The sequence below is a fragment of the Poromitra crassiceps genome (genome assembly GCF_964638095.1).
Source record: "Poromitra crassiceps genome assembly, chromosome: 18".
Classification (NCBI taxonomy): domain Eukaryota; kingdom Metazoa; phylum Chordata; class Actinopteri; order Beryciformes; family Melamphaidae; genus Poromitra; species Poromitra crassiceps.
This window is the reverse complement of record NC_139636.1, coordinates 30,766,986-30,791,985: the sequence shown is the minus strand read 5'-3', so window position 1 is coordinate 30,791,985 and position 25,000 is coordinate 30,766,986. Positions and strand designations below refer to the sequence as shown.

At 43.1% G+C, this 25,000-nt stretch overlaps 1 protein-coding gene across 1 annotated transcript in view; it reads left to right on the top strand.

Annotated features, from left to right (window-relative positions):
- Window positions 1-25,000, top strand: part of cmip (c-Maf inducing protein) — a 69,439-nt gene that overhangs the window by 31,063 nt on the left and 13,376 nt on the right. The window contains exons 2-11 of the mRNA XM_083655105.1: window positions 1-49; window positions 5,262-5,312; window positions 8,684-8,845; window positions 11,599-11,640; window positions 12,292-12,354; window positions 15,057-15,137; window positions 17,403-17,506; window positions 18,682-18,786; window positions 19,721-20,194; window positions 21,727-21,792. The exon at window positions 1-49 is cut by the window's left edge and continues 77 nt beyond it. Of these exons, the coding sequence (XP_083511231.1) occupies window positions 1-49; window positions 5,262-5,312; window positions 8,684-8,845; window positions 11,599-11,640; window positions 12,292-12,354; window positions 15,057-15,137; window positions 17,403-17,506; window positions 18,682-18,786; window positions 19,721-20,194; window positions 21,727-21,792 (1,197 nt within the window). The remainder of the gene's footprint in view (window positions 50-5,261; window positions 5,313-8,683; window positions 8,846-11,598; window positions 11,641-12,291; window positions 12,355-15,056; window positions 15,138-17,402; window positions 17,507-18,681; window positions 18,787-19,720; window positions 20,195-21,726; window positions 21,793-25,000) is intronic.

Sequence of the window (25,000 nt, the reverse complement as noted above, 5' to 3'; positions counted from 1 at the left end):
TAAGTACTGCGTCCAGCTCAGCTTCCCCGGCGGCACCGTCCTCTTGCAGGTAGGCTTCCACTCACAGTGCACCGTCCTTTAAACCCTTTACATTTCATTTAACCCATTGATACCTGATGCAGCATTTGCGTGTATATCCCTCATTTGTGTATGTATCCCTTTAAGACCGTGAACCGCGTGACGCACACAAATGCTGCATCAGGTATCAATAGAGAGCCGCAGGGATGACGTATTTTTGTAGGCTGAATGCGGAAGTCCCGAACTTCCTGGTTCTTCACTGTTTCTGTCTATGGGATTTTTGAATGGGTTTTTGGCGCGATGCTTCAAATAATGTCTGTGGGCAACGCAAGTTTAATCAAATGCAAACCAAGGTTCAGCGGGATAATCTTCACACATGAGGACCACTTTCATGAGTTTTTAGAGCAAAAAAATAAAATCACATAAAACTTCACAAATTACATTGCAATGTTTGAGAAAAGCCACTGCAAAATCAAGCGTTTTGGACAGCAGAAATCACAAATAAATCGGTATCAGTATATTGTCCTTTTCACTGGGCTTCTATTCAGTCCAACAGTACATAGCTGGGCTTCTTTGGCTCCGCCCATTAAGGTTGAACTCAACCAATGAAAATCGTTCTGCCTCCAGAGCAGCTCTGCCTCCGTGATTGGTAAACCCCAATGAGCCAACACATGATTGCATTATGGTCGCCAGTGTCTCAACGGCACCACTGAGTTTCACAGTGGATGAGGTGGCAATAAAAAAACAAAATGCAGTGCTGCTGAAACATCATGTGGCCACAATGTATTTATATATATTTGCTGCAGTTTCACAGGAACCATCTTTGTGAATGCATGTTCCTAACTTCCTGTAATGCATGTTCCCAACTTCCTGTAGGCGTTATTTTGATCAGTGTGTCGTCATCATTGTGTCATCATTCCCCTGACTAATATTACCCATGACTGATATTACAGAAGTAAGCGATTTATAAATGTGACACATTTCAATGACCGCACTTGTGAAGAGCAACAGCTGAGTCGGTAGTATCTGTGGATTTCCAATAGATCCTCAGCCATTCCGTGTAATGTATTGAAATACTCATAGCAGCATAACTACGTCACACAGTACCATATCACAATATCTATGAGCTTCTTCTCATCGTCACGGTGCCCCTGCTAGTGGTTCATTATTACGTTTACCATTAGCTCCATGTCTTTTGTCTGGGGTTCGAACTAGGGGTGGGACAAAATATCGATACTCACGGTATCGCGATATTTCCACTTGCGATACGTTATCGATACACTGGCACCAAGTATCGATATGTTTATTTAAAAATAATAATAATAATAATAATAATAAACAGGCTAAAATATTATGCTGTGTGTGGTAGTTGAAACATAGTTTCAAGTTGACGTTTATTTATGTTTGTAGTTGAAACAAAAACATAAATACTGTAGGCTACATGAATGGAAATGTTTGATCATTAATATCTACTTTTAGAAATGATATAGGTAGGTAGGTTATATAGGTTTTCTTGTTTTAATAATAATAATAAAAAGACTTAATGTGTAACTTTTCCTCCGTGGTATCGAAAATGGTATGAGTGAGTGAGTGAACTCTGAGAGAGTTCATGTCAATTCTGCTAATAAATACATAATACCTGCTTCTTGCCTTTTAGGGGTATTTTTTTCTCTTCAGTTACACAGATATCGTGATGTATCGTAGGTTAAATTTCTTCCAATATATCGATTATCGCAGAATCGCTGTATCGTGATAATATCGTTATCGAGGGCCAAGTATCGTGACCATATCATATCGTGAGTTACTCCACGATTCCCACCCCAAGTTCGAACAACAGCCACCTAGCCGGTTAGCTGGACAATTAGCAGTAGTGCTTGTTTGAGCAAACGTTAGCATATATGCTACCATAATGTGTCGGTGAGGGTGAAGCACATACCTCTATCCAGTGCTTGTATTTCCCCGGGTGGTGGTGGTCCCTCTGGGTGGTTCACTGGGCCAGCTCAAGTCCCGTCACTACAGCGTCCAGGGCCGCAACAGCCCAGTCGCTACTGCTGGCGTCGTGCGAGAGCAACTCCACACTGAGAAGAGGGTGGTTACCTGTTGGCACGGATGACACACAAAAAGTCATAAACTATAAAGAAGATCTACGGGGGTTGGTTCACGGTTTCACCGTAAGTCGGTCATAGTCTTTGGTTTGCGGTTTAGTTTCGCTCGCTGTCCTCGTGGCGTGCAACCAAGCTATGCAACGCCACCCAACTCTCTCTCACTTCCTACTTCCTACTGGAAATAACCCCTGAGCGTGAGGTCAGCCACGCCCTCAAGTCAGGCCTCTAGCCAATCACCCGTCACAATCACAAATATATGACAAACATGGCCAAGCCAACCTTGACCCTGCGCCTGAATATAAACTAGAACGATGAGAGCCTTCTGTCATTGAGTAAATCTCCTCACCTCATTTCAATCTCTTGGAAAATAACTGATCCCTTCAGGGGAGCACATGGAGAGAGAGCGAGAAAATGCTCCAGATCTTCTATCTAATTTAAAACGGTACATACTGTAACTGTACTGTACATACTGTAACTGTACTGTACACACTGTAACTGTACATAATGTAACTGTACTGTACATACTGTAACTGTACTGTACATACTGTAACTGTACTGTACATACTGTAACTGTACTGTACATACTGTAACTGTACTGTACATACTGTAACTGTACTGTACATACTGTAACTGTACTGTACATAATGTAACTGTACTGTACATACTGTAACTGTACTGTACATACTGTAACTGTACTGTACATACTGTAACTGTACTGGACATACTGTAACTGTACTGTACATACTGTAACTGTACTGTACATACTGTAACTGTACTGTACATACTGTAACTGTACTGTGCATACTGTAACTGTACTGTACACACTAACAGTACTGTACATACTGTAACTGTACTGTACATACTGTAACTGTACTGTGCATACTGTAACTGTACTGTACATACTGCAACTGTACCGTACATATTGTAACTGTACTGTACATACTGTAACTGTACTGTACATACTGTAACTGTACTGTACATACTGTAACTGTACTGTACATACTGTAACTGTACTGTACATACTGTAACTGTACTGTACATACTGCAACTGTACTGTACATACTGCAACTGTACTGTACATACTGTAACTGTACCGTACATACTGCAACTGTACCGTACATACTGTAACTGTACTGTACATACTGTAACTGTACTGTACATACTGTAACTGTACTGTACATACTGTAACTGTACTGTACATACTGTAACTGTACTGTGCACACTGTAACTGTACTGTACATACTGCAACTGTACTGTACATACTGTAACTGTACCGTACATACTGCAACTGTACTGTACATACTGTAACTGTACTGTACATACTGCAACTGTACTGTACATACTGTAACTGTACTGTACATACTGTAACTGTACTGTACATACTGTAACTGTACTGTACATACTGTAACTGTACTGTACATACTGTAACTGTACTGTACATACTGTAACTGTACCGTACATACTGTAACTGTACTGTACATACTGTAACTGTACTGTACATACTGTAACTGTACTGTACATACTGTAACTGTACTGGACATACTGTAACTGGACATACTGTAACTGGACATACTGTAACTGGACATACTGTAACTGTACTGTACAGACTGCAACTGTACTGTACATACTGTAACTGTACTGTACATACTGTAACTGTACTGGACATACTGTAACTGTACTGTACATACTGTAACTGTACTGGACATACTGTAACTGTACTGTACATACTGTAACTGTACTGTACATACTGTAACTGTACATACTGTAACTGTACTGTACATACTGTAACTGTACTGTACATACTGTAACTGTACTGTACATACTGTAACTGTACTGGACATACTGTAACTGTACTGTACATACTGTAACTGTACTGTACATACTGTAACTGTACTGGACATACTGTAACTGTACTGGACATACTGTAACTGGACATACTGTAACTGGACATACTGTAACTGTACTGTACATACTGTAACTGTACATACTGTAACTGTACTGGACATACTGTAACTGTACTGTACATACTGTAACTGTACTGTACATACTGTAACTGTACATACTGTAACTGTACTGGACATACTGTAACTGTACTGTACATACTGTAACTGGACATACTGTAACTGTACTGTACATACTGTAACTGGACATACTGTAACTGTACTGTACATACTGTAACTGTACTGTACCGGACGCACTGTTTCAACTGCTCCATAACATGCACCATTCCTTGCCCTAAATGCATCATCAGAGCACACCTAGCCTGGCCTGACATGAAAGTTATTACTATTATTATTTTTATTGTGTTGTTGTTGGCCATCAATTATATTATTGTTCACAAATATTAGGACAGCGAGTGGAAAAAGGCAAACAGACGCAGAAAGCAGATAATAGGGGTGGCGGTATTGCTTCATGGACTTCAGTCTGGTCCTGTATTGCTTCATGGACTTCAGTCTGGTCCTGTATTGCTTCAAGGACTTCAGTCTGGTCCTGTATTGCTTCATGGACTTCAGTGTGGTCCTGTTGCTTCATGGACTTCAGTCTGGTCCTGTTGCTTCATGGACTTCAGTCTGGTCCTGTTGCTTCATGGACTTCAGTCTGGTCCTGTATTGCTTCATGGACTTCAGTCTGGTCCTGTTGCTTCATGGACTTCAGTCTGGTCCTGTTGCTTCATGGACTTCAGTGTGGTCCTGTATTGCTTCATGGACTTCAGTCTGGTCCTGTATTGCTTCATGGACTTCAGTCTGGTCCTGTATTGCTTCATGGACTTCAGTCTGGTCCTGTATTTCTTCATGGACTTCAGTCTGGTACTGTATTGCTTCATGGACTTCAGTCTGGTCCTGTATTGCTTCATGGACTTCAGTCTGGTCCTGTATTTCTTCATGGACTTCAGTCTGGTCCTGTATTGCTTCAAGGACTTCAGTCTGGTCCTGCTCTTTGTTTTCAACACAAAGCTCATGTTTGACATGAGAAAGTAGCAGGTGGCAAAATACAAATTTTTGTCTCATTCAAATTTGAAGTTGACACAGTGGCCACTAGCACAGAGATGGGCAACTGCCGCCTGCCTGCGTGGTTGGCTTTCTGCTACCTCAGATGTTGTGTACCTAACTGTCCATCTGTGTCTGTGTGTTGCTACAGGCTGCCAACAGCTACCTGAGGGACCAGTGGTTTCACTCCCTGCAGTGGAAGGTAAGGTTACTGTCTGTCTTTAACTATTCATTGATTTGTGTCATCGGCCCTATCGGAGACAGCTAAGCATCCAATCAAGTTAAAGTCCCACAAAGAAAGTGAATATCACCACAGTGGTGAGTCATTTTGTGCTTATTAACTTTATCCAGTGTTATAACTGGATAAACTTTATCCAGTGTTATAACTGGATAAAGTTTATCCAGTGTTATAACTGGATACAGTGTATCCAGTGTTATAACTGGATACAGTTTATCCAGTTATAACTGATACAGTTTATCCAGTGTTATAACTGTATAAACTTTATCCAGTGTTATAACTGGATACAGTTTATCCAGTGTTATAACTGGATGAAGGTGATTTTGTCCACGAATACTTTCACTGTTAAAGGAGGACTTACCCCCTAGATATGTATCAGAACAGTGATTTGAAAATACCTATGGAAAAAACCAAGAAATGACATATACTCTTGTCTATACTATATAAAGCATTCTTCACACATCACCCCCAAAGTCATATTGGTTAAAAGCTGAAAAAAAGTGTTTTGGAGGTAAGTTCTCCTTTAACTCATATTGTTCATGCAAAAACACCCAATCGACTGGGTTTTTTCACATAATAGTCCTTTTTTAAACGAACCGAACTCAGTCCTCTTAAAGTGGACCAAAATGTGGACCAACAGAAAAGGGAATCAGTTCTCTTTCCGGTCCACTTCGGCTCTGATGGGGCCTCAGTCCTCTTTCTGTTCACACTACACTATACGTACTGTAGTTCCACTGGAGCTCAGACCTTTACTGCTTTGGGTAGTTTTCACTTGGAACAAGATGGCTCTTTATACTTGTCTTCTACTATTGGATTTATTGGCTAAAAGAAACACATGTTTCAAAAACCTTGTTGTAACATACTTTAGTGCTACATTAAACCAACGTACTGTACTGTAGGGTTGCTGTTGAGTTCTGTTACTTTAGGCCGATCATTAAACAGCAAATAGGCACCTAGGCATAAGAAGTAGAACTCGAGAACTGAAGTTGTTGCCAGCAAAGAGCCAAAAATGGGATAAGTGAACCTGGAGCGCTTTGTGTTCACACTGCACAGGTGAAGCGAACCTCAACGGGGATTGAAGTGAACTGAACTCAGACCACCTCCCGAAGAGGTCTGAGTTCAGTTCGCTTCAGAGGGTTCTGAGTTCTTTTGGAGTCTTCACACAAAAATGATGACTAAGAGGTTTGAGTTCTCTTGGAGGCCTAAAAGGGACCAAGTGTGAAAACAGCCTAACTGATAGAGACACTGCGGAACATCATTCAGAAACCACGCCCAACACGGGGGAAAACACAAAGGACTAGACGGGACCAACTATCGTGCCAACTTCTAGCAAAACAAACCGCGGCTAACCGGGCGAACAAAGGAACTCTCGTTAGATACAGATAGTTTTGCAGATATCTAGGAGGAACTGGCTAGTGTCAAATAATGAGACGTTGTGTGTGTTTACTTAATTCATTTGAACTGCGAACGAGACGTGAGCTGATCACAACGTTTGTCTGCTAACTTTCTGCTTCCTGAAACTCCTCCCCCAATCCTGGCGTTCTCCTATAGAGACAGTCCGCATGTCTGGGAACGCCCACAAAATGTTAAACGGCTGGCGCGCGAGTGGGGTAAAACCGCCCATATATCTCATGGGCTGACTCACCAAAAGACGGTGCTGCGGCTCTAAACTACATGTTTGGGGGTTCTAGAGCAGAACACAAGACGTCTGCTCAGATGTGCGTTTACTGCGGTGGTTAAATCCCCCATCATGTCTGCCTGGGCTGGGCTATTAGCTAAATTCTAACTTTGCTGAATGGATAGAACGGGGGAATTTACCCCACCCTGACCCCGTCCCCAGGCTAACCCAGCGTCTATTGTGGGCGTTCCTAGAGCCTGTATGGACGTTCCCAGACATGCGGACTGTCGCTACGTCGCGTGCTGCACACAAAGATCTTATATACGGAAGATGAACACTCCAACTTCATTGACAGCTAGATCCACATTTTTCTTCTCAACGGCTTCCTTGTTTTGCTCGGGAGTACAAAACAACTTGAATAGACCCTTCTCACGGGGGGCATTTTGTGTTGAAAAGGCATGGTAAACACAGGTGCAAGCAAAACACTAATGAGGGTTTCCAACTTCTATGATTGGAATTTGGAAACCCTCATTAGTGTTTTGCTTGCACCTGTGTTTATTCTGCCTTTACGACACAAAATGGCCCCTGTGAGAAGGGTCTATTGGTGATTTTTTACATTTGTTGTGTGCGCAGCCCCACCACACAACAGCTTTTAGCTATGTTTAATTCAAGGAAAATGACGCTGGTCTATGGGAGTGAATGGAGCGATTTCCCCTGTGATGGGCGTGGCCTATTTCATGCAGTGTCTCTGTACCTAGATATTAGGGATGGGACAGGACTGATATGTGATACATGCTTCACCACGATATGATGTCATCAATACAAGTTCATTGACAACAAAGTGTGACTGTGCAGAATTCCATTTAGTTCTGAGCCACAAATCTTTCCAACGATGCCATTGGCTTGCTACAATGTAAACAACCATTTTTCCTCACCTTGGTCCCCGTTTGCCAAACAATAATCAAACATAGTTGTGCCAACGTAACATGAAGGTGTTGTGCTGTGTTAAAGTAACCGTTAAGTAACATGAAGGTGTTGTGCTGTGTTCAGTAGGGGTGCTCCGATCCGGCTAAGCCACGATCCGATCCGATTCCGATTCCTGGGGTCACGATCCGATTCCAGAATCGATTCTCGATTCCAGCGATTCTCGATTCCAGAATCGAGAATCGATTCTCAATTATGTAGTTTTATATTGCAATAACACACAAAGGTAATATAAGACAAAAAATGACAAATGTATTAATGCTGAACTTCAAATTCAACTTCTGTATTACAGTCAGGGCCTAAATTCATTTTGCAAACTAGGGGGGAATTCCCCCCTTATGTTCTTCAGATAAGATGGATTTATAGGCTGGGAGGGATCTGTAGACTTTGAGAAGAATTTATAGATTTTGGGGGGAATACATTAACCAGAGTTCTTAAGTGCAAGAGGTGGTGGCACCATGGCAGTACAGTACACAAATGACATGAACATTTGGACACTTATTCAGCCGGTATCTTGCATGTTGCGTTCAGGTGCACTGTAAAAAAAAAAAAAAAAAAACGATTTTAAGAATCGATTCTTGGGAGTTTGGAATCGATCCAGGAATCGTGGCATTAAGAATCGCGATCCTTTCAGAATCGATTTTTTGGAGCACCCCTAGTGTTCAGTAACATGAAGGTGTTGTGCTGTGTTCAGTAACATGAAGGTGTTGTGCTGTGTTGCGTTTCCCCACAGAAAAAGATCTATAAGTACCGCAAGGTCCTGAACAACCCGAGCCGCTGGGACGTGGTGCTGAAGGAGATCCGGGCGCTGGTGGACATGGCTCTGACCTCACCGCTCCAGGATGAGTCCATCCACCAGGCTCCACTGCACATCATCTCCACCCTGCTGGCTGAGGTACGAGCATGCACACACACACCCACACACACACACACACACACACACACACACACACACACACACACACACACACACACACACACACACACACACACACACACACACACACACACACACACACACAGCATAAGAACTATGGTCTTTGCTCTTCCCTGTAGCGCTCAATAATGTCGCCCGAAGATGTCATAAAATGTGTGTAATAACTTGACCAATAATGTAATAAAATGCCCTGACTGATATTGTAATAACATTTGACAGATAAAGTGATACCGTTCAGGTCTCCTCGTTCCCCCACAATATAATAGTGACAACAACAACAACCATTTTGATGGGTAATGTAAGAACAAAGGTTTGCTTTTTTCCCCTTGGAAATGTAAAATGTAAAGTAAACAGAATTTTGCGATTACTGTCATGTTGGCCAACTGACAGCACTTTTGAAAGCACTAACATTTGATACTGATTCCATGTTTGGAAGTGTAAACTCTAGGCTTGATGTAGAATTTGACATTTACAACAGACGGTAAGTGGTAAGTTGTTATCAGGCAAAGTATCAATGGGAAACAAATGCGCCCAAACCCATTCTGATTGGTCTTTATCTGTCATAATTATGACTGTACATAATCAGTTTTGGGGGGGAATTACCCACCTGAAAGGTTATTATCAGGGCCGGTTCCAGAACAAGATGACTAGGGATGCATCCTAGATAGGAAGGGGTGCACACGCACGGGCCGCCCGATAAATTTGACATGTTATTTTACTAAAAATAATGCATTTTACCATCATTTCAAGTAGAATGATACCAGCCAAGCAAGAATATTTCAAGTGTTTCAAGTGCTTTACTGAAATATTTGGACCATATAATGATAATACAATTATCTCAACCTTAAAAGGTTACATATAGGTGCCAAAAAGCCATAAATTCACATCAAAGAACAAAGAAAAAGAACAATTATAATTCAAGTTTAAACAGTAAGTGTGCAGCTGCAGCATGGAGATTTCATTAAGACCAAATAATCTGCCATCTTGACGTGATGTCACCTGAAAACACGCAGCAAGGTCACGCGCACTTGTGACAGTGAAGTTAGTGAACAAAAGCAGATATTTTATTGAATTACTGTCGAATGAAAACTGGCAAATAGAATATGGTTGATGGTTCATTACCAATGTTTTATATTATTATGACATCATTTATTTTCTATTTTTTTCCCTTTTTCTTTTTTACCACTCTTTTCAACCGAGCATGCAGACAATTAAAATAAAGGTGGAATGCGTGCTTTTGCAACCCTGTAAAACCGGGCCTGGTTATTATATTTTCAGGAAATGAAGACATTATTTGGTGCTACATTCCTCACATGACCTCTTACATTAGCCCTTAAATTAGCCCTTACATTACCTCTTACATTACCCCTTACATTACCCCTTACATTACCTCTTACATTAGCCCTTACATTACCTCTTACATTAGCCCTTACATTACCTCTTACATTACCTCTTACATTAACCCTTACATTACCTCTTACATTACCCTTACATTACCCCTTACATTACCTCTTACATTAGCCCTTACATTACCTCTTACATTACCCCTTACATTACCTCTTACATTACCCCGTACATTACCTCTTACATTACCCCTTACATTACCTCTTACATTAGCCCTTACATTACCTCTTACATTACCCCTTACATTAGCCCTTACATTACCTCTTACATTACCCCTTACATTACCTCTTACATTAGCCCTTACATTAGCCCTTACATTACCTCTTACATTACCTCTTACATTATCCCTTACATTACCTCTTACATTATCCCTTACATTGCCTCTTACATTATCCCTTACATTACCTCTTACATTACCCCTTACATTACCTCTTACATTAGCCCTTACATTACCTCTTACATTACCCCTTACATTACCTCTTACATTACCCCTTACATTGGCCCTTACATTACCTCTTACATTACCCCTTACATTGGCCCTTACATTAGCCCTTACATTACCTCTTACATTACCTCTTACATTATCCCTTACATTACCTCTTACATTATCCCTTACATTGCCTCTTACATTATCCTTTACATTACCTCTTACATTAGCCCTTACATTACCTCTTACATTACCTCTTACATTATCCCTTACATTACCTCTTACATTATCCCTTACATTACCTCTTGCATTACCTCTTGCATTACCTCTTACATTACCTCTTACATTATCCCTTACATTACCTCTTACATTACCCCTTACATTACCTCTTACATTAGCCCTTACATTAGCCCTTACATTGCCTCTTACATTACCTCTTACATTACCCCTTACACTACCTCTTACATTACCCCTTACACTACCTCTTACATTAGCCCTTACATTACCTCTTACATTACCTCTTACATTACCCCTTACACTACCTCTTACATTATCCCTTACATTACCTCTTACATTACCCCTTACATTACCTCTTACATTAGCCCTTACATTAGCCCTTACATTACCTCTTACATTACCTCTTACATTATCCCTTACATTACCTCTTACATTACCCCTTACATTACCTCTTACATTAGCCCTTACATTAGCCCTTACATTACCTCTTACATTACCTCTTACATTAGCCCTTACATTACCTCTTACATTAGCCCTTACATGACCTCTTACATTAGCCCTTACATTACCTCTTACATTAGCCCTTACATTACCTCTTACATTAGCCCTTACATTAGCTCTTTGTTCTTGTTCTTCCCCACAGAACACCAACCTCAGCCCTCAGGACCATGAGAACATCATAGTGGTGAGCGAGCATCATATAAATCAGCATTTGTTGTTAGGCTGAGGTTAATGAGTGACAACCTGGAAGCAGTCTACCTACCTGTATACCTGTTGCTAAAGGTGTCATAGCTGCTAAATAAACCTGGAAGCAGTCTACCTACCTGTATACCTGTTGCTAAAGGTGTCATAGCTGCTAAATAAACCTGGAAGCAGTCTACCTACCTGTATACAGTACCTGTTGCTAAAGGTGTCATAGCTGCTAAATAAACCTGGAAGCAGTCTACCTACCTGTATACCTGTTGCTAAAGGTGTCATAGCTGCTAAATAAACCAGCCCCTCTTATTTCCCTCTCTAAACCAGAGGAAAACCTTGATTCTTTCCATGTCTTTGTCCACGTTATGTTTCTTTATGAACATTTGAGAAGGCTTTTGATTGTGGCAGCCATCGCCCATATGGTGGAGCTGAATGCAGGGCGAGATTGTGATGTTTGTGTAGCTCACCCCCACTGTGTTTTTACAAGGCCCCGCCCCTCTGTCTCTACTGCTGGCCCAGCGCCACGGTCAATACAAGATAGGATATGATGGAAAATAGTTATTGATCCGTGTGTGTGTGTGCGTGTGTGTGTGTGTGTGTGTGTGTGTGTGTGTGTGTGTGTGTGTGTGTGTGTGCTTAGGCCATAGCTCCTCTCTTGGAAAACAACCACCCACCACCTGACCTGTGCGAGTTCTTCTGCAAGGTGAGCTCACGTGTGGCAGCTTTCAGTAGCTAAACTGCATATATATATATATATATATATATATATATATATATATATATATATATATATATATATATATATATATAGTGTGTTTGCAACATATAGGCCAACAATGAGGCCAGTAAAGCAGGTGTTAGAATATGTAGAGGAAAGTGTCTGGAAATGATGGAAAGGGTTGCATCCTTCCGGCTAGGACAATATATGGATATTAGATGTGTATTGTGATATGATATTAGATATTGTCTTACTGTAGATCTTGGATATCGTAACATTGTCAAGTGTTGTCTTTCCCTGCTTTTAAAGGCTGCATTACAGTAAAGTGATGTCATTTTCTGAACTCACCAGACTGTTCTAGCTGTTCTATTATTTGCCTTTACCCACTTAAGCTGTGTTCACACCTTTACCCACTTAAGCTGTGTTCACACCTTTACTCACTTAAGCTGTGTTCACACCTTTACCCACTTAAGCTGTGTTCACACCTTTACTCACTTAAGCTGTGTTCACACCTTTACTCACTTAAGCTGTGTTCACACCTTTACCCACTTAAGCTGTGTTCACACCTTTACTCACTTAAGCTGTGTTCACACCTTTACCCACTTAAGCTGTGTTCACACCTTTACCCACTTAAGCTGTGTTCACACCTTTACCCACTTAAGCTGTGTTCACACCTTTACTCACTTAAGCTGTGTTCACACCTTTACCCACTTAAGCTGTGTTCACACCTTTACCCACTTAAGCTGTGTTCACACCTTTACCCACTTAAGCTGTGTTCACACCTTTACCCACTTAAGCTGTGTTCACACCTTTACTCACTTAAGCTGTGTTCACACCTTTACTCACTTAAGCTGTGTTCACACCTTTACCCACTTAAGCTGTGTTCACACCTTTACCCACTTAAGCTGTGTTCACACCTTTACTCACTTAAGCTGTGTTCACACCTTTACCCACTTAAGCTGTGTTCACACCTTTACCCACTTAAGCTGTGTTCACACCTTTACCCACTTAAGCTGTGTTCACACCTTTACTCACTTAAGCTGTGTTCACACCTTTACTCACTTAAGCTGTGTTCACACCTTTACCCACTTAAGCTGTGTTCACACCTTTACCCACTTAAGCTGTGTTCACACCTTTACCCACTTAAGCTGTGTTCACACCTTTACTCACTTAAGCTGTGTTCACACCTTTACTCACTTAAGCTGTGTTCACACCTTTACCCACTTAAGCTGTGTTCACACCTTTACCCACTTAAGCTGTGTTCACACCTTTACCCACTTAAGCTGTGTTCACACCTTTACCCACTTAAGCTGTGTTCACACCTTTACTCACTTAAGCTGTGTTCACACCTTTACCCACTTAAGCTGTGTTCACACCTTTACTCACTTAAGCTGTGTTCACACCTTTACCCACTTAAGCTGTGTTCACACCTTTACTCACTTAAGCTGTGTTCACACCTTTACCCACTTAAGCTGTGTTCACACCTTTACTCACTTAAGCTGTGTTCACACCTTTACTCACTTAAGCTGTGTTCACACCTTTACCCACTTAAGCTGTGTTCACACCTTTACTCACTTAAGCTGTGTTCACACCTTTACTCACTTAAGCTGTGTTCACACCTTTACCCACTTAAGCTGTGTTCACACCTTTACTCACTTAAGCTGTGTTCACACCTTTACTCACTTAAGCTGTGTTCACACCTTTACTCACTTAAGCTGTGTTCACACCTTTACCCACTTAAGCTGTGTTCACACCTTTACCCACTTAAGCTGTGTTCACACCTTTACTCACTTAAGCTGTGTTCACACCTTTACTCACTTAAGCTGTGTTCACACCTTTACTCACTTAAGCTGTGTTCACACCGAGATATTTATTTTTCTCTCTGTCGCTTGATTCAACCCTTTGGAATCGCTCTGTCGCTCTGTTTAAATCGCTCGTCAACAGGCACATGAATTGGCGGACATCTGGGGGCTATAACGTTACGCAGTGTCATGATGTTTGTCCACTGCGAGCCACCGTAGTTGTTTACAAGCTAAGCCTATCAGCGTGCTCCTAACGCGAGCTCCATACCGGTAGTACAGACTTCACTTCATGTCAGCTGTCAGCCTGTCAATGCGGTTTGTTGCCACACAATAAACCAGCGGTTTGTTCCAAGCCAGTGTGATCCCTGATTCACTCTCACACGGCAGCCAATCAGCGTTGAACAGCGAGCGACTGATGCCAGCGTAATTTCGCCCGAGTTGGGATATTTCATCTCGGGCGACGAGCGTATTTTCTCCCTATTGCTCTGTCTCTGTCGCTCGGACGCCCAGCAATTTTTCCCCCGGGCGAAAATACGCTCAATCGCTCGTTTGCATTGACTTTGTATGTAAACTCGATGCCAGCGAAAAACTTTAATAGGTCGGTGTGAACGCAGCTTTAGTCATTATATCCACATTACTGATGATTATTTATCAAAAAACCTCATTGTGTCAATATGTTGTGAAAACACAAAGTTACAACTCCGCAGGAATATATATATATATATATATATATATATATATATATATATATATATATATATATGCATAAACATTGTAGTTTGGTGTACTTTGCATTGGAAGTTCAGTTAGACGTAAGACACCTGAGATGGAATGAAGTGATGTAAAGTGATTGCGCTTGACGCTGCCTGTGCGTTGGTTCTGCAGCACTGTCGGGAGCGGCCGCGGTCGATGGTGGTGATTGAAGTGTTCACTCCTGTGGTCCAGAGAATCCTCAAACATAACATGGTGAGACATTACACTCATTACATATAGAAGAATACTTTACTGGGCAAAAATAATGTACATTTTTCAAGGATCCATATTCTCTTTAGAAAAGGGTTCTACGTACAGTATATCATAGCAGAAGATGGTTCTTTAGGCTTTAGGCACCAATCTGCAACAGTGATTCTCAAGCCTTTTCTTCTGACGCCCCCCGAACTTACTCCACATTAGGGACAAAATGTTCTCTCTTAAACCCAAATGTGAGAATGGTGTTCTTGTTGGAATTGCATGACTGTCTGTATTGTAGATAGAGAGATAACAGACTGTCTGTATTGTAGGTAGAGAGATAACAGACTGTCTGTATTGTAGATAGAGAGATAACAGACTGTCTGTATTGTAGATAGAGAGATAACAGACTGTCTGTATTGTAGATAGAGAGATAACAGACTGTCTGTATTGTAGATAGAGAGATAACAGACTGTCTGTATTGTAGGTAGAGAGATAACAGACTGTCTGTATTGTAGATAGAGAGATAACAGACTGTCTGTATTGTAGATGGGGAGATAACAGACTGTCTGTATTGTAGATGGGGAGATAACAGACTGTCTGTATTGTAGATGGGGAGATAACAGACTGTCTGTATTGTAGATGGGGAGATAACAGACTGTCTGTATTGTAGATGGGGAGATAACAGACTGTCTGTATTGTAGATGGGGAGATAACAGACTGTCTGTATTGTAGATAGGGAGATAACAGACTGTCTGTATTGTAGATAGAGAGATAACAGACTGTCTGTATTGTAGATGGGGAGATAACAGACTGTCTGTATTGTAGATGGGGAGATAACAGACTGTCTGTATTGTAGATGGGGAGATAACAGACTGTCTGTATTGTAGATAGGGAGATAACAGACTGTCTGTATTGTAGATAGAGAGATAACAGACTGTCTGTATTGTAGATGGGGAGATAACAGACTGTCTGTATTGTAGATGGGGAGATAACAGACTGTCTGTATTGTAGATGGGGAGATAACAGACTGTCTGTATTGTAGATGGGGAGATAACAGACTGTCTGTATTGTAGATGGGGAGATAACAGACTGTCTGTATTGTAGATGGGGAGATAACAGACTGTCTGTATTGTAGATAGGGAGATAACAGACTGTCTGTATTGTAGATAGGGAGATAACAGACTGTCTGTATTGTAGATGGGGAGATAACAGACTGTCTGTATTGTAGATGGGGAGGTAACAATGGAACTATGATCAAAACAGTCATTCTTCTACGTTCTCTAATTGTGACGTTTAATAATTCATCAATTTCCTACGGACCCCCTGGAACCGCCCCAAAGACCCGTGGTGGTCCCACGTTGAGGACCACTGCTATATAGAATAGGGTTCTTTGAGTCATTACAGTTGTGTAGAGAGACAAAGTGACCGCCTACTTCCTGCTTCAGCACTGTACCAGAGATTTTCATCCGCCATTTATTTTCCCATAGACATTTAGTAAAATGCTTATCGAAATAGTTTTACTTGTTCAAACTAAACGGTTCAGATATATCTAGAAACAGGAGAGACCACATAACATTTCACTCAGACCAAAACATAAAAAAAAGCATTAGATTTAAAGAACATATTTTTTCGATGTCGTTTTTTAAAGTTTTGGTCTGATTGAAATTTTCTATGGTATCTCCGATTCTAAATATAGTTGATCCGTTTGGTTTGACCAAGTAAAACTATTTTTATAAGCATTTTACGAAATGTCTATGTGAAAATAAATGGCAGATGGAGGTACAGTGCTGAAGCAGGAAGTAGGCGGTCACTTTGCCTCTCTGTAGACGGTTTTAACTTGACAACAAAAACATTCTAAATTGAACCCCCGCTCACTTCCTGTTGCAGTGTTTGCTATGGACATAAAAGAAAAAAAAACATTCAAGTGCAGGACTGACCATTCTGTGAAAACTGTCTATACAGCTGAGCAGCGAAAACAAAAGTAACGATGTCGAGTGAATATTTCTGCAGTTTGCCGATTGCTGAGAAAAAGGAAGTGCTGTGGGGTTGAGCTCTGGTGAAAACCGTCTATAGAACAACCACTGTCACCAAGTAAACCGTTCATTTGATAGGTGGCTCCTCCTCTACTCCACTAGTGTCAACAATCTTTTCTGCCTCTCTTTCTTTAACCTCTTCTCTCTGACCATCTCATATCATGTCATATTTCTCTCTGCACTCTTGAAGTCTGTTCTCTTTCTAACGCATCATAACCTGTTTCCCTCTCGTCGTCTTCCCCGTCAGGACTTTGGAAAGTGCCCTCGGCTGCGTCTCTTCACTCAGGAGTACATCCTGGCCCTCAACGAGCTCAATGCCGGCATGGAGGTCGTTAAGAAGTTCATCCACAGGTGATCGACTGTACTGCATCATTATGTCACGCAACATTGACTCATGTAGAATACAGTTGATTTCCCACAAGATCTTGGCCAGTAGGCTTCACTCGCATATGATCACGTTTTGATTGACATTTCGTGTATCGCTGGGGACCCAATAACGTGCCGCCATGTTGGATTTGGTGCAATTAATTGATCAACGTTTAATAAACAAGAGGAGGCGATGTCACTACTAGGGGTGCACCGATCACGTTTTTTGCCACCGATCACCGATTGCCGATCGCCTATGGGAAATATCTGCCCAACCGATCATCGACCGATTACCGATCACCGATATATAAACTCCTCAAAGAAAGTTTGGAAATGTTATTTTAGGTCGATTATTTCTCCCCTTTAATAATACCAATTGGCATTGTATTTTATATCGTTGGAAAGCCTGATTAGTGATAGGGCTTTTTTATAAAAAAATAAAAAAATAAAAATAAAATAAATAATAATAATGTAAAAAATACCGGCAATCAGCCGAAATATCGGCAATCAGCCGAACGCATATTTGAGGTCAAAATTGGCTGATACAGATTGCTTGCCGATCGATCGGTGCACCCCTAGTCACTACCTAACCCTGCTCTCAAATGATGAAGCAGTGCTGGGATGGAATATGAGCAGCACAGAACAGTGTTTGTAACCATGGTTACCTAACGTGGACTTGTGCTTATTACAGCATGCACGGGCCAACAGGACAGTGTTTGTAACCATGGTTACCTAACGTGGACTTGTGCTTATTACAGCATGCACGGGCCAACAGAACAGTGTTTGTAACCATGGTTACCTAACGTGGACTTGTGCTTATTACAGCATGCACGGGCCAACAGAACAGTGTTTGTAACCATGGTTACCTAACGTGGACTTGTGCTTATTACAGCATGCACGGGCCAACAGGACAGTGTTTGTAACCATGGTTACTTAACATGGACTTGTGCTTATTACAGCATGCACGGGCCAACAGGACAGTGTTTGTAACCATGGTTACCTAACGTGGACTTGTGCTTATTACAGCATGCACGGGCCAACAGGACAGTGTTTGTAACCATGGTTACCTAACGTGGACTTGTGCTTATTACAGCATGCACGGGCCAACAGGACAGTGTTTGTAACCATGGTTACCTAACGTGGACTTGTGCTTATTACAGCATGCACGGGCCAACAGGACAGTGCCCTCATCCACGGGTCCTACCCAACCTAGTGGCAGTGTGTCTTGCCGCCATTTACTCCTGTTACGAAGACTTCATCAACAGGTCAGTGTCACACTCACACACACACACACACACGCACACGCACACGCACACGCACACGCACACGCACACACACACACTCTCACACACACACACGCACACACACACACTCTCACACACACACACATGCACACTCACACACACACACAAAACCAGCAACCAGCATTGGCTATAGTAACGCATTAGCAACACCCCCCCCAGAGAGAAACTCTTATTCGCGTAATTTTCCTTTAGTGCTTTGGCCTCTGGAGAGCCATCGCTCTGGTACCTGTCTCTCTGTCATCATCATTTCACTTCGTTACAAGGCCTTACTTTCGTCACAACACTGCAGTGAAACTATTTTAATTCCTGTTGACGTTGCTGTGACACATATAGGTACATCATGTGACACATATAGGTACGTCATGTGACGCATATAGGTACATCTAGTGTCCTCTAGTAAGAGAGTGGCGTCAGCGGAGGACCAAAATGCAAGAATCATTAGCCAATGAACAGCCAGGAATGGGTCTCGCGCTACTTTTGCATGCTAAAATAAAGCCGATAATGTACAATTTGATTCATTTCAAGGGATGAAAAACCCTTTCAAAGTACAACACTGTCTATTTTGATGCAACTCGACAGTGCTGCTTTTTTTACTGAAGAGTTCCACTTTCTACTTCCTGGAAAAAAACTGGTCCATTGGAGTGAATGGAGATGTCGGAACTCTTTTATTATACGGCTCTGGGTACATCATGTGACACATATAGGTACATCATGTGACACATATAGGTACATCATGTGACATGTCCCTGCATTGCTTCAAGGTTTGACATGCGACCTTATCCGTTTTGTCACCCAATCGCTCTCTCTCTCTCTGTCCCTCTGTCTCTCTCTCTGTCCCTCTGTCTCTCTCTCTGTCTCTCTCTCTCTCTGTCTCTCTCTCTGTCCCTCCCTCCAGTCGGGACAACTCCCCCAGCCTGAAGGAGATCAGAAATGGCTGCCAGCAGCAGAACGACCGCAAGCCCCCGATGCCGCTGCTCCTGCTGCGCCCCGAGCCCCCCACCCCTCCGGCCGCCACCCTGCTCCCCCTCTCGGCGCCTCACCCCGGGGCTCCCCCGCCAGCGCCCCCCACTGGCCCGGGCCCGGCCATCCCCCTCTCCTCCCCGACGCCCTCACTGCCCCTCTCCCCTCCCTCCCTGCCCCTCTCCCCTCCGCCGTCCATCGTCAACTCCAGCGAGATCCTGGTGGAGCTCGAGCGCAACAACAACTCGGCCAACGCCCGGCGGAAGGCGGGCGGGCCGGCCGGCGGCGACAGCGAGCCCAACCTGATCGACTGCCTGCTGGTCAGCCCGGCGCTCAACGCCCTGTCCATCCAGCTGCCCGCGCAGGCCGACCGCGTGCTGGGCTGCTTCGCCCTCATCCTCAAGATGCTGTGAGTGCTAACGTGCTAACTCAAGATGCTGTGAGTGCTAACATGCTAACTCAAGATGCTGTGAGTGCTAACCACTGGTGCTAACATGCTAACCCAAGATGCTGCGAGTGCTAACATGCTAACTCAAGATGCTGCGAGTGCTAACATGCTAACTCAAGATGCTGTGAGTGCTAACCACTGGTGCTAACATGCTAACTCAAGATGCTGCGAGTGCTAACATGCTAACTCAAGATGCTGCTCATGCTAACATGCTAACTCAAGATGCTGTGAGCGCTAACATGCTAACGCAAGATGCTGCGAGTGCTAACATGCTAACTCAAGATGCTGCGAGTGCTCATGCTAACTCTAGAGTGCCCAAGTCCCGCCCTCTTCCGCCTAACGCAAAGCGCTGTGTGTGCGTTTGTCCTCTGTGGGAACTGATCAGGATGAGCTAAGAAAGCGCTGCGTGTGCGTTTGTAGCCTCCGTAACAAAGCCAGTGTTACTCAACAGAGAGGAACCTGAGCCTCCTCTCTTGTTCAATCCATGCCTTAGTTCTGCGTCATCTCAGCCTGGCTCACATTTCAACTAGGGGACACCTCTCTCTCTCTATCCCCCTCTCTCTCTCCCTCTCTCTCTCTCTCTCTCCCTCTCTCTCTCTCTCTCTCTCTCTCTCCCTCCCTCCCTCTCTCTCTCTCCCTCTCTCCTCTGGCCTCATTTATCCAGGTTGCACTATGTGAACTATCTCCTTTAAAGTCGAGCTGAACCCAAAAATGACTTTTCTTTTCTTTTAGTTCAAATACCTGGGTTTGCAGTGCACCTATTTAATAATGTATGCAAACAAAATCACAAAAGTTCATTTTTCAAGATTTCATTGATAACAGTAATGTACAGTTTGCTGACGTCACCTAGTACTATCAAATTTCTACCCCATTTCAACCAATCATATAACGACATGCAGCTGTCGATCAAATCTTCATTTCAGGATAATTTTCTCTTCCAAAAGAAAGAGAAAATGGCGCCTAGTGCCTGTCATCTGGCATAATTCCTATCCCATAAACTAACTACTAACTTGGCCAATTGTTAGAAACATGAACAAAAAACCAAAACTATAATCTCTAAGAATGCAAAGAAATGTAACTGGCTCGTTAAAACACGCATTCCAGGAATATTATTTACATTTATAACGATAATGGCGCGCGCCTCCGAGCCTGACAGCCTCCCTGGCTGTCAGGGGTCGTCTCTCAGAGTTTCCAGGCGGACGGGCAGCACCCATGCATCGGATTGTCCGCTCGCTCCGCACGAGGCAGCCTGGCTGCCTGGTACTCCGCGGATCCCACTCGCGTAGCACGACAACATGCTGAATCCCACCCGATTTGGGGGTGGAACACGCCAGGATTGGCCAATGCCAAAGCCAGTCCTCAGAATTGTCAAATCAAATAATCGACACCGTATATGGTCCGCCTCTCAATTTGTTTTCAGTCTGAAACGGACTCAGATGCACGTGACCAACGGGTTCACCTCGACTTTAATTAACGGTCTGTCTTCCTCTCAGGTCTGACTATGATGACTGGAGACCTGCTCTGGCCAGCCTACTGCAGCCCATCCCCTTCCCCAAAGAGTGAGTACACACACACACACACACACACACACACACACACACACCACTTCAGCGTCAGGATATTGCATGTTTTGGTGTGGGGTTCCTATATGAGGGAAACCCCCAGGGGGCACGGGGAGAACATGCAAGCTCCACACAGAAAGGCCCTTTTGACGACCCCACCCCTGGCGGTGGGCACTCGAGGACATGCGGACGGGCACTCACTCCTTCAGCGCTCACAGCGTCCCAGGTGGGAATCGAACCCAGGACCTTCTAGCTGTGTGGCGACAGCTCTACCACTGAGCCACCATGCCCCCCAGTTTTGCACACTTATTGAGCATGACAGCTTCTAGCCTACAAAATAACGTGACATTAAAATCAACAATAAAAACAGTGATTGACAGCACAAGTAACGTTACTTTATTTTCTGGGAGGATCATAACATGGTAAATTACAATGCAATGACAATGAAGAGTGCTCACCACTGTAACGGGCTCTGAACCCAACAAATAGCACTAACGTGAACATCTAGTGGTTAGTGTGTGGTTAGACCAAATGAGAAATCATTTTTCTTCAGCAATGTGAGAAGTCGTAGCTGCAGTACTAGTTGTATTATCCTGGGTTTCAGTGCAGAGTTCCAGTGTTCCATGATGATCGTCTAACTCAGTGATACTCAACTTGCGGCCCGGGGGTCAGATGGCCCGGGGGTCAGATGGCCCGGGGGTCAGATGGCCCGGGGGTCAGATGGCCCGGGGGTCAGATGCGGCCCGCGATAGGGTGCAGGGTGCACCCCCCCCCGACTATTTTCTAATTCACAATGAAAACGTGAATTTTGTGAAATAACGTTTGACTGAGCTCAAGCTAAATTATCATATATCATTATATCATTATATATTATCACAGTAGTCTGCTCGCCACTCAGGCACTTACGTATATGTACTTAACTAACTTAATTTAAACTAACTAACTTAACCTAACTAACTATCCTGTGTGCACAAAATTGTCAGACTAAACTCTGGCTGGCTGACAGGCAAAAACCTACAATCGGCGACAGAAAAATGTTAAGTTAAGTTCATGTAAAAGTTAATTTTTGTTCATTAACTGGCCCCTGGCATCCTATCATTTTACAAAAAGTGGCCCCCGGGCAAAGAAAGTTGAGTCTAACTGTTTCAGAGGCTTTTCCACCCTGGCAAAACTACAGTCGTGTGGGAAACATGAAATTCTTATGGCAATCGTGGCTTCAGTCAGGTGGCTTCAGTCAGGTGGCTTCAGTCAGGTGGCTTCAGTCAGGTGGCTTCAGTCAGGTGACTTCAGTCAGGTGGCTTCAGTCAGGTGGCTTCAGTCAGGTGGCTTCAGTCAGGTGGCTTCAGTCAGGTGGTTTCAGTCAGGTGGCTTCAGTCAGGTGGCTTCAGTCAGGTGGCTTCAGTCAGGTGGCTTCAGTCAGGTGGCTCGTGGTTTCAGTCAGGTGGCTTCAGTCAGGTGGCTTCAGTCAGGTGGCTTCAGTCAGGTGGCTTCAGTCAGGTGGCTCGGTATCAATTTCAGCCCTCAAAAGCCTGTATGAGTCTATTACCCAGCAGCCATCTCCCTCCTCCTCTTTCTTCCACTCTGAGCTTTGTCCAAGTTGTGCTCTGCGTCTCTGGAGGCAGACATGTTTCTAGCAGGGGCCCGGCTACTGACGCAAGTGAGTCAAGTACCGGGCCCGTCTCTCCCCGGGGAGAGGTGGGAGGGCTCTCCTTTCTCCGGAGAGGCCGCCACGGGCCTTATTTGTAATTGGCTCGCTGAGTCAGAGCTTCATTAGTGCCAACCCGAGGAGGAGGAGGAGTTGTTGTTCCTGCGACACTGGGACTCACCTGTTGTTCACCTGCGCCACTGTTGCCTAGTCGATGGCTTCAGAACGTCATTAAGAAAGGCAACAATGCTCCCCAGTCACGCCTGCAGCTTAGAATATAATGACTCACGCGTAAACACATAGGTATATAGAGAGAAACATTTAAAAACCATGTTATACATCATTTTAGGGAACTTTTCTATTTTATTTTGTTAAGGGGAAGTGTGTAACATTATCAGGACTATTGCACTATTAACTGCAGTTTCTTATTGTGTTAGTAATTACTATAATAATTACTATGGTAATGGACACTTATGACCTTCTACTTTCCTGTAGACTCATTCATGTAAATCATGTTTTCTAATTTTCATAATTTTGCAGCTTTTTTTTTATCATATGCAAATCCCTTGCCTTTACAGCATGTCTCAGTAAGTGCTGTTGCTTTCTTTTCTACTTTCTTTTCTTTTATAGACCAAATCACTGTGACGTCACCATGTAAACGACATTACTTCCGCGTACCACTTGGGGAAGGCGGCAGGTTTAAATGTGCGTGTTGTCAAATAAATGCTGTCAAACCCTCTCGTTGTTTTCGGCCGACTACTTTCAATTTAAATGTTCAAACGGTTGGTAAACATGCTTGTCCGACGTATCTAGCCTTTCTTCTGTGTTTGTTTTATGTAGTGTTAGCTAGCTAATAACGTTTGTTTACAACTGTCAAACTCGCAGTTTTTTTTTTTGCAGACTCGTTACAGACAGAGCTACTGACGCCACGTTCATTTAATTTAGCTTCAAGTCTACTCTGGTCTGGTCTGGTCCAACAGGTCAATTAGCTAGTCTGGTCTCCACTAACGTTAGTGAAAGTGTTGTTATGAATGATATTAAACAACAACACAACACGAACAAACCATTTTTGTCTTCTTAGTCTGTTTTTGTCTTCAACACGTCAGTTTGTGCCGTTCGCCGCCATTATGATGTGTGGACTGCAGGGGTAACTAAGTAAATGTAAACATCCCCGCTGATTTGGTCTATACATTTGATTTGGTCTATACATTTGATTTGGTCTATACATTTGATTTGGTCTATACATTTGATTTGGTCTATACATTTGATTTGGTCTATACATTTGCACTTTCCCCTCTCCATCATCCAATATGTCCAAAGTGTTGCCATTTTCCATCCCTCTATTTTCATTTGCTTCCTGCTTGTTCTTTGATGCATCTTTCTAATGTGCTGCTTCCTCCCATGGGACTCCTTCAAGTTTCATCTCTCCTTAATGAACAAACAACCCGTAGAAAATGCACGTTCACTCCCCGCGTGTTCAAATGAGCTGCACAATCCCTCTGCAACGTGGCTGAGCCCAGAGCAATTTAGAGAGAGAGAGTGGCGTCAGCGGAGGTCCAA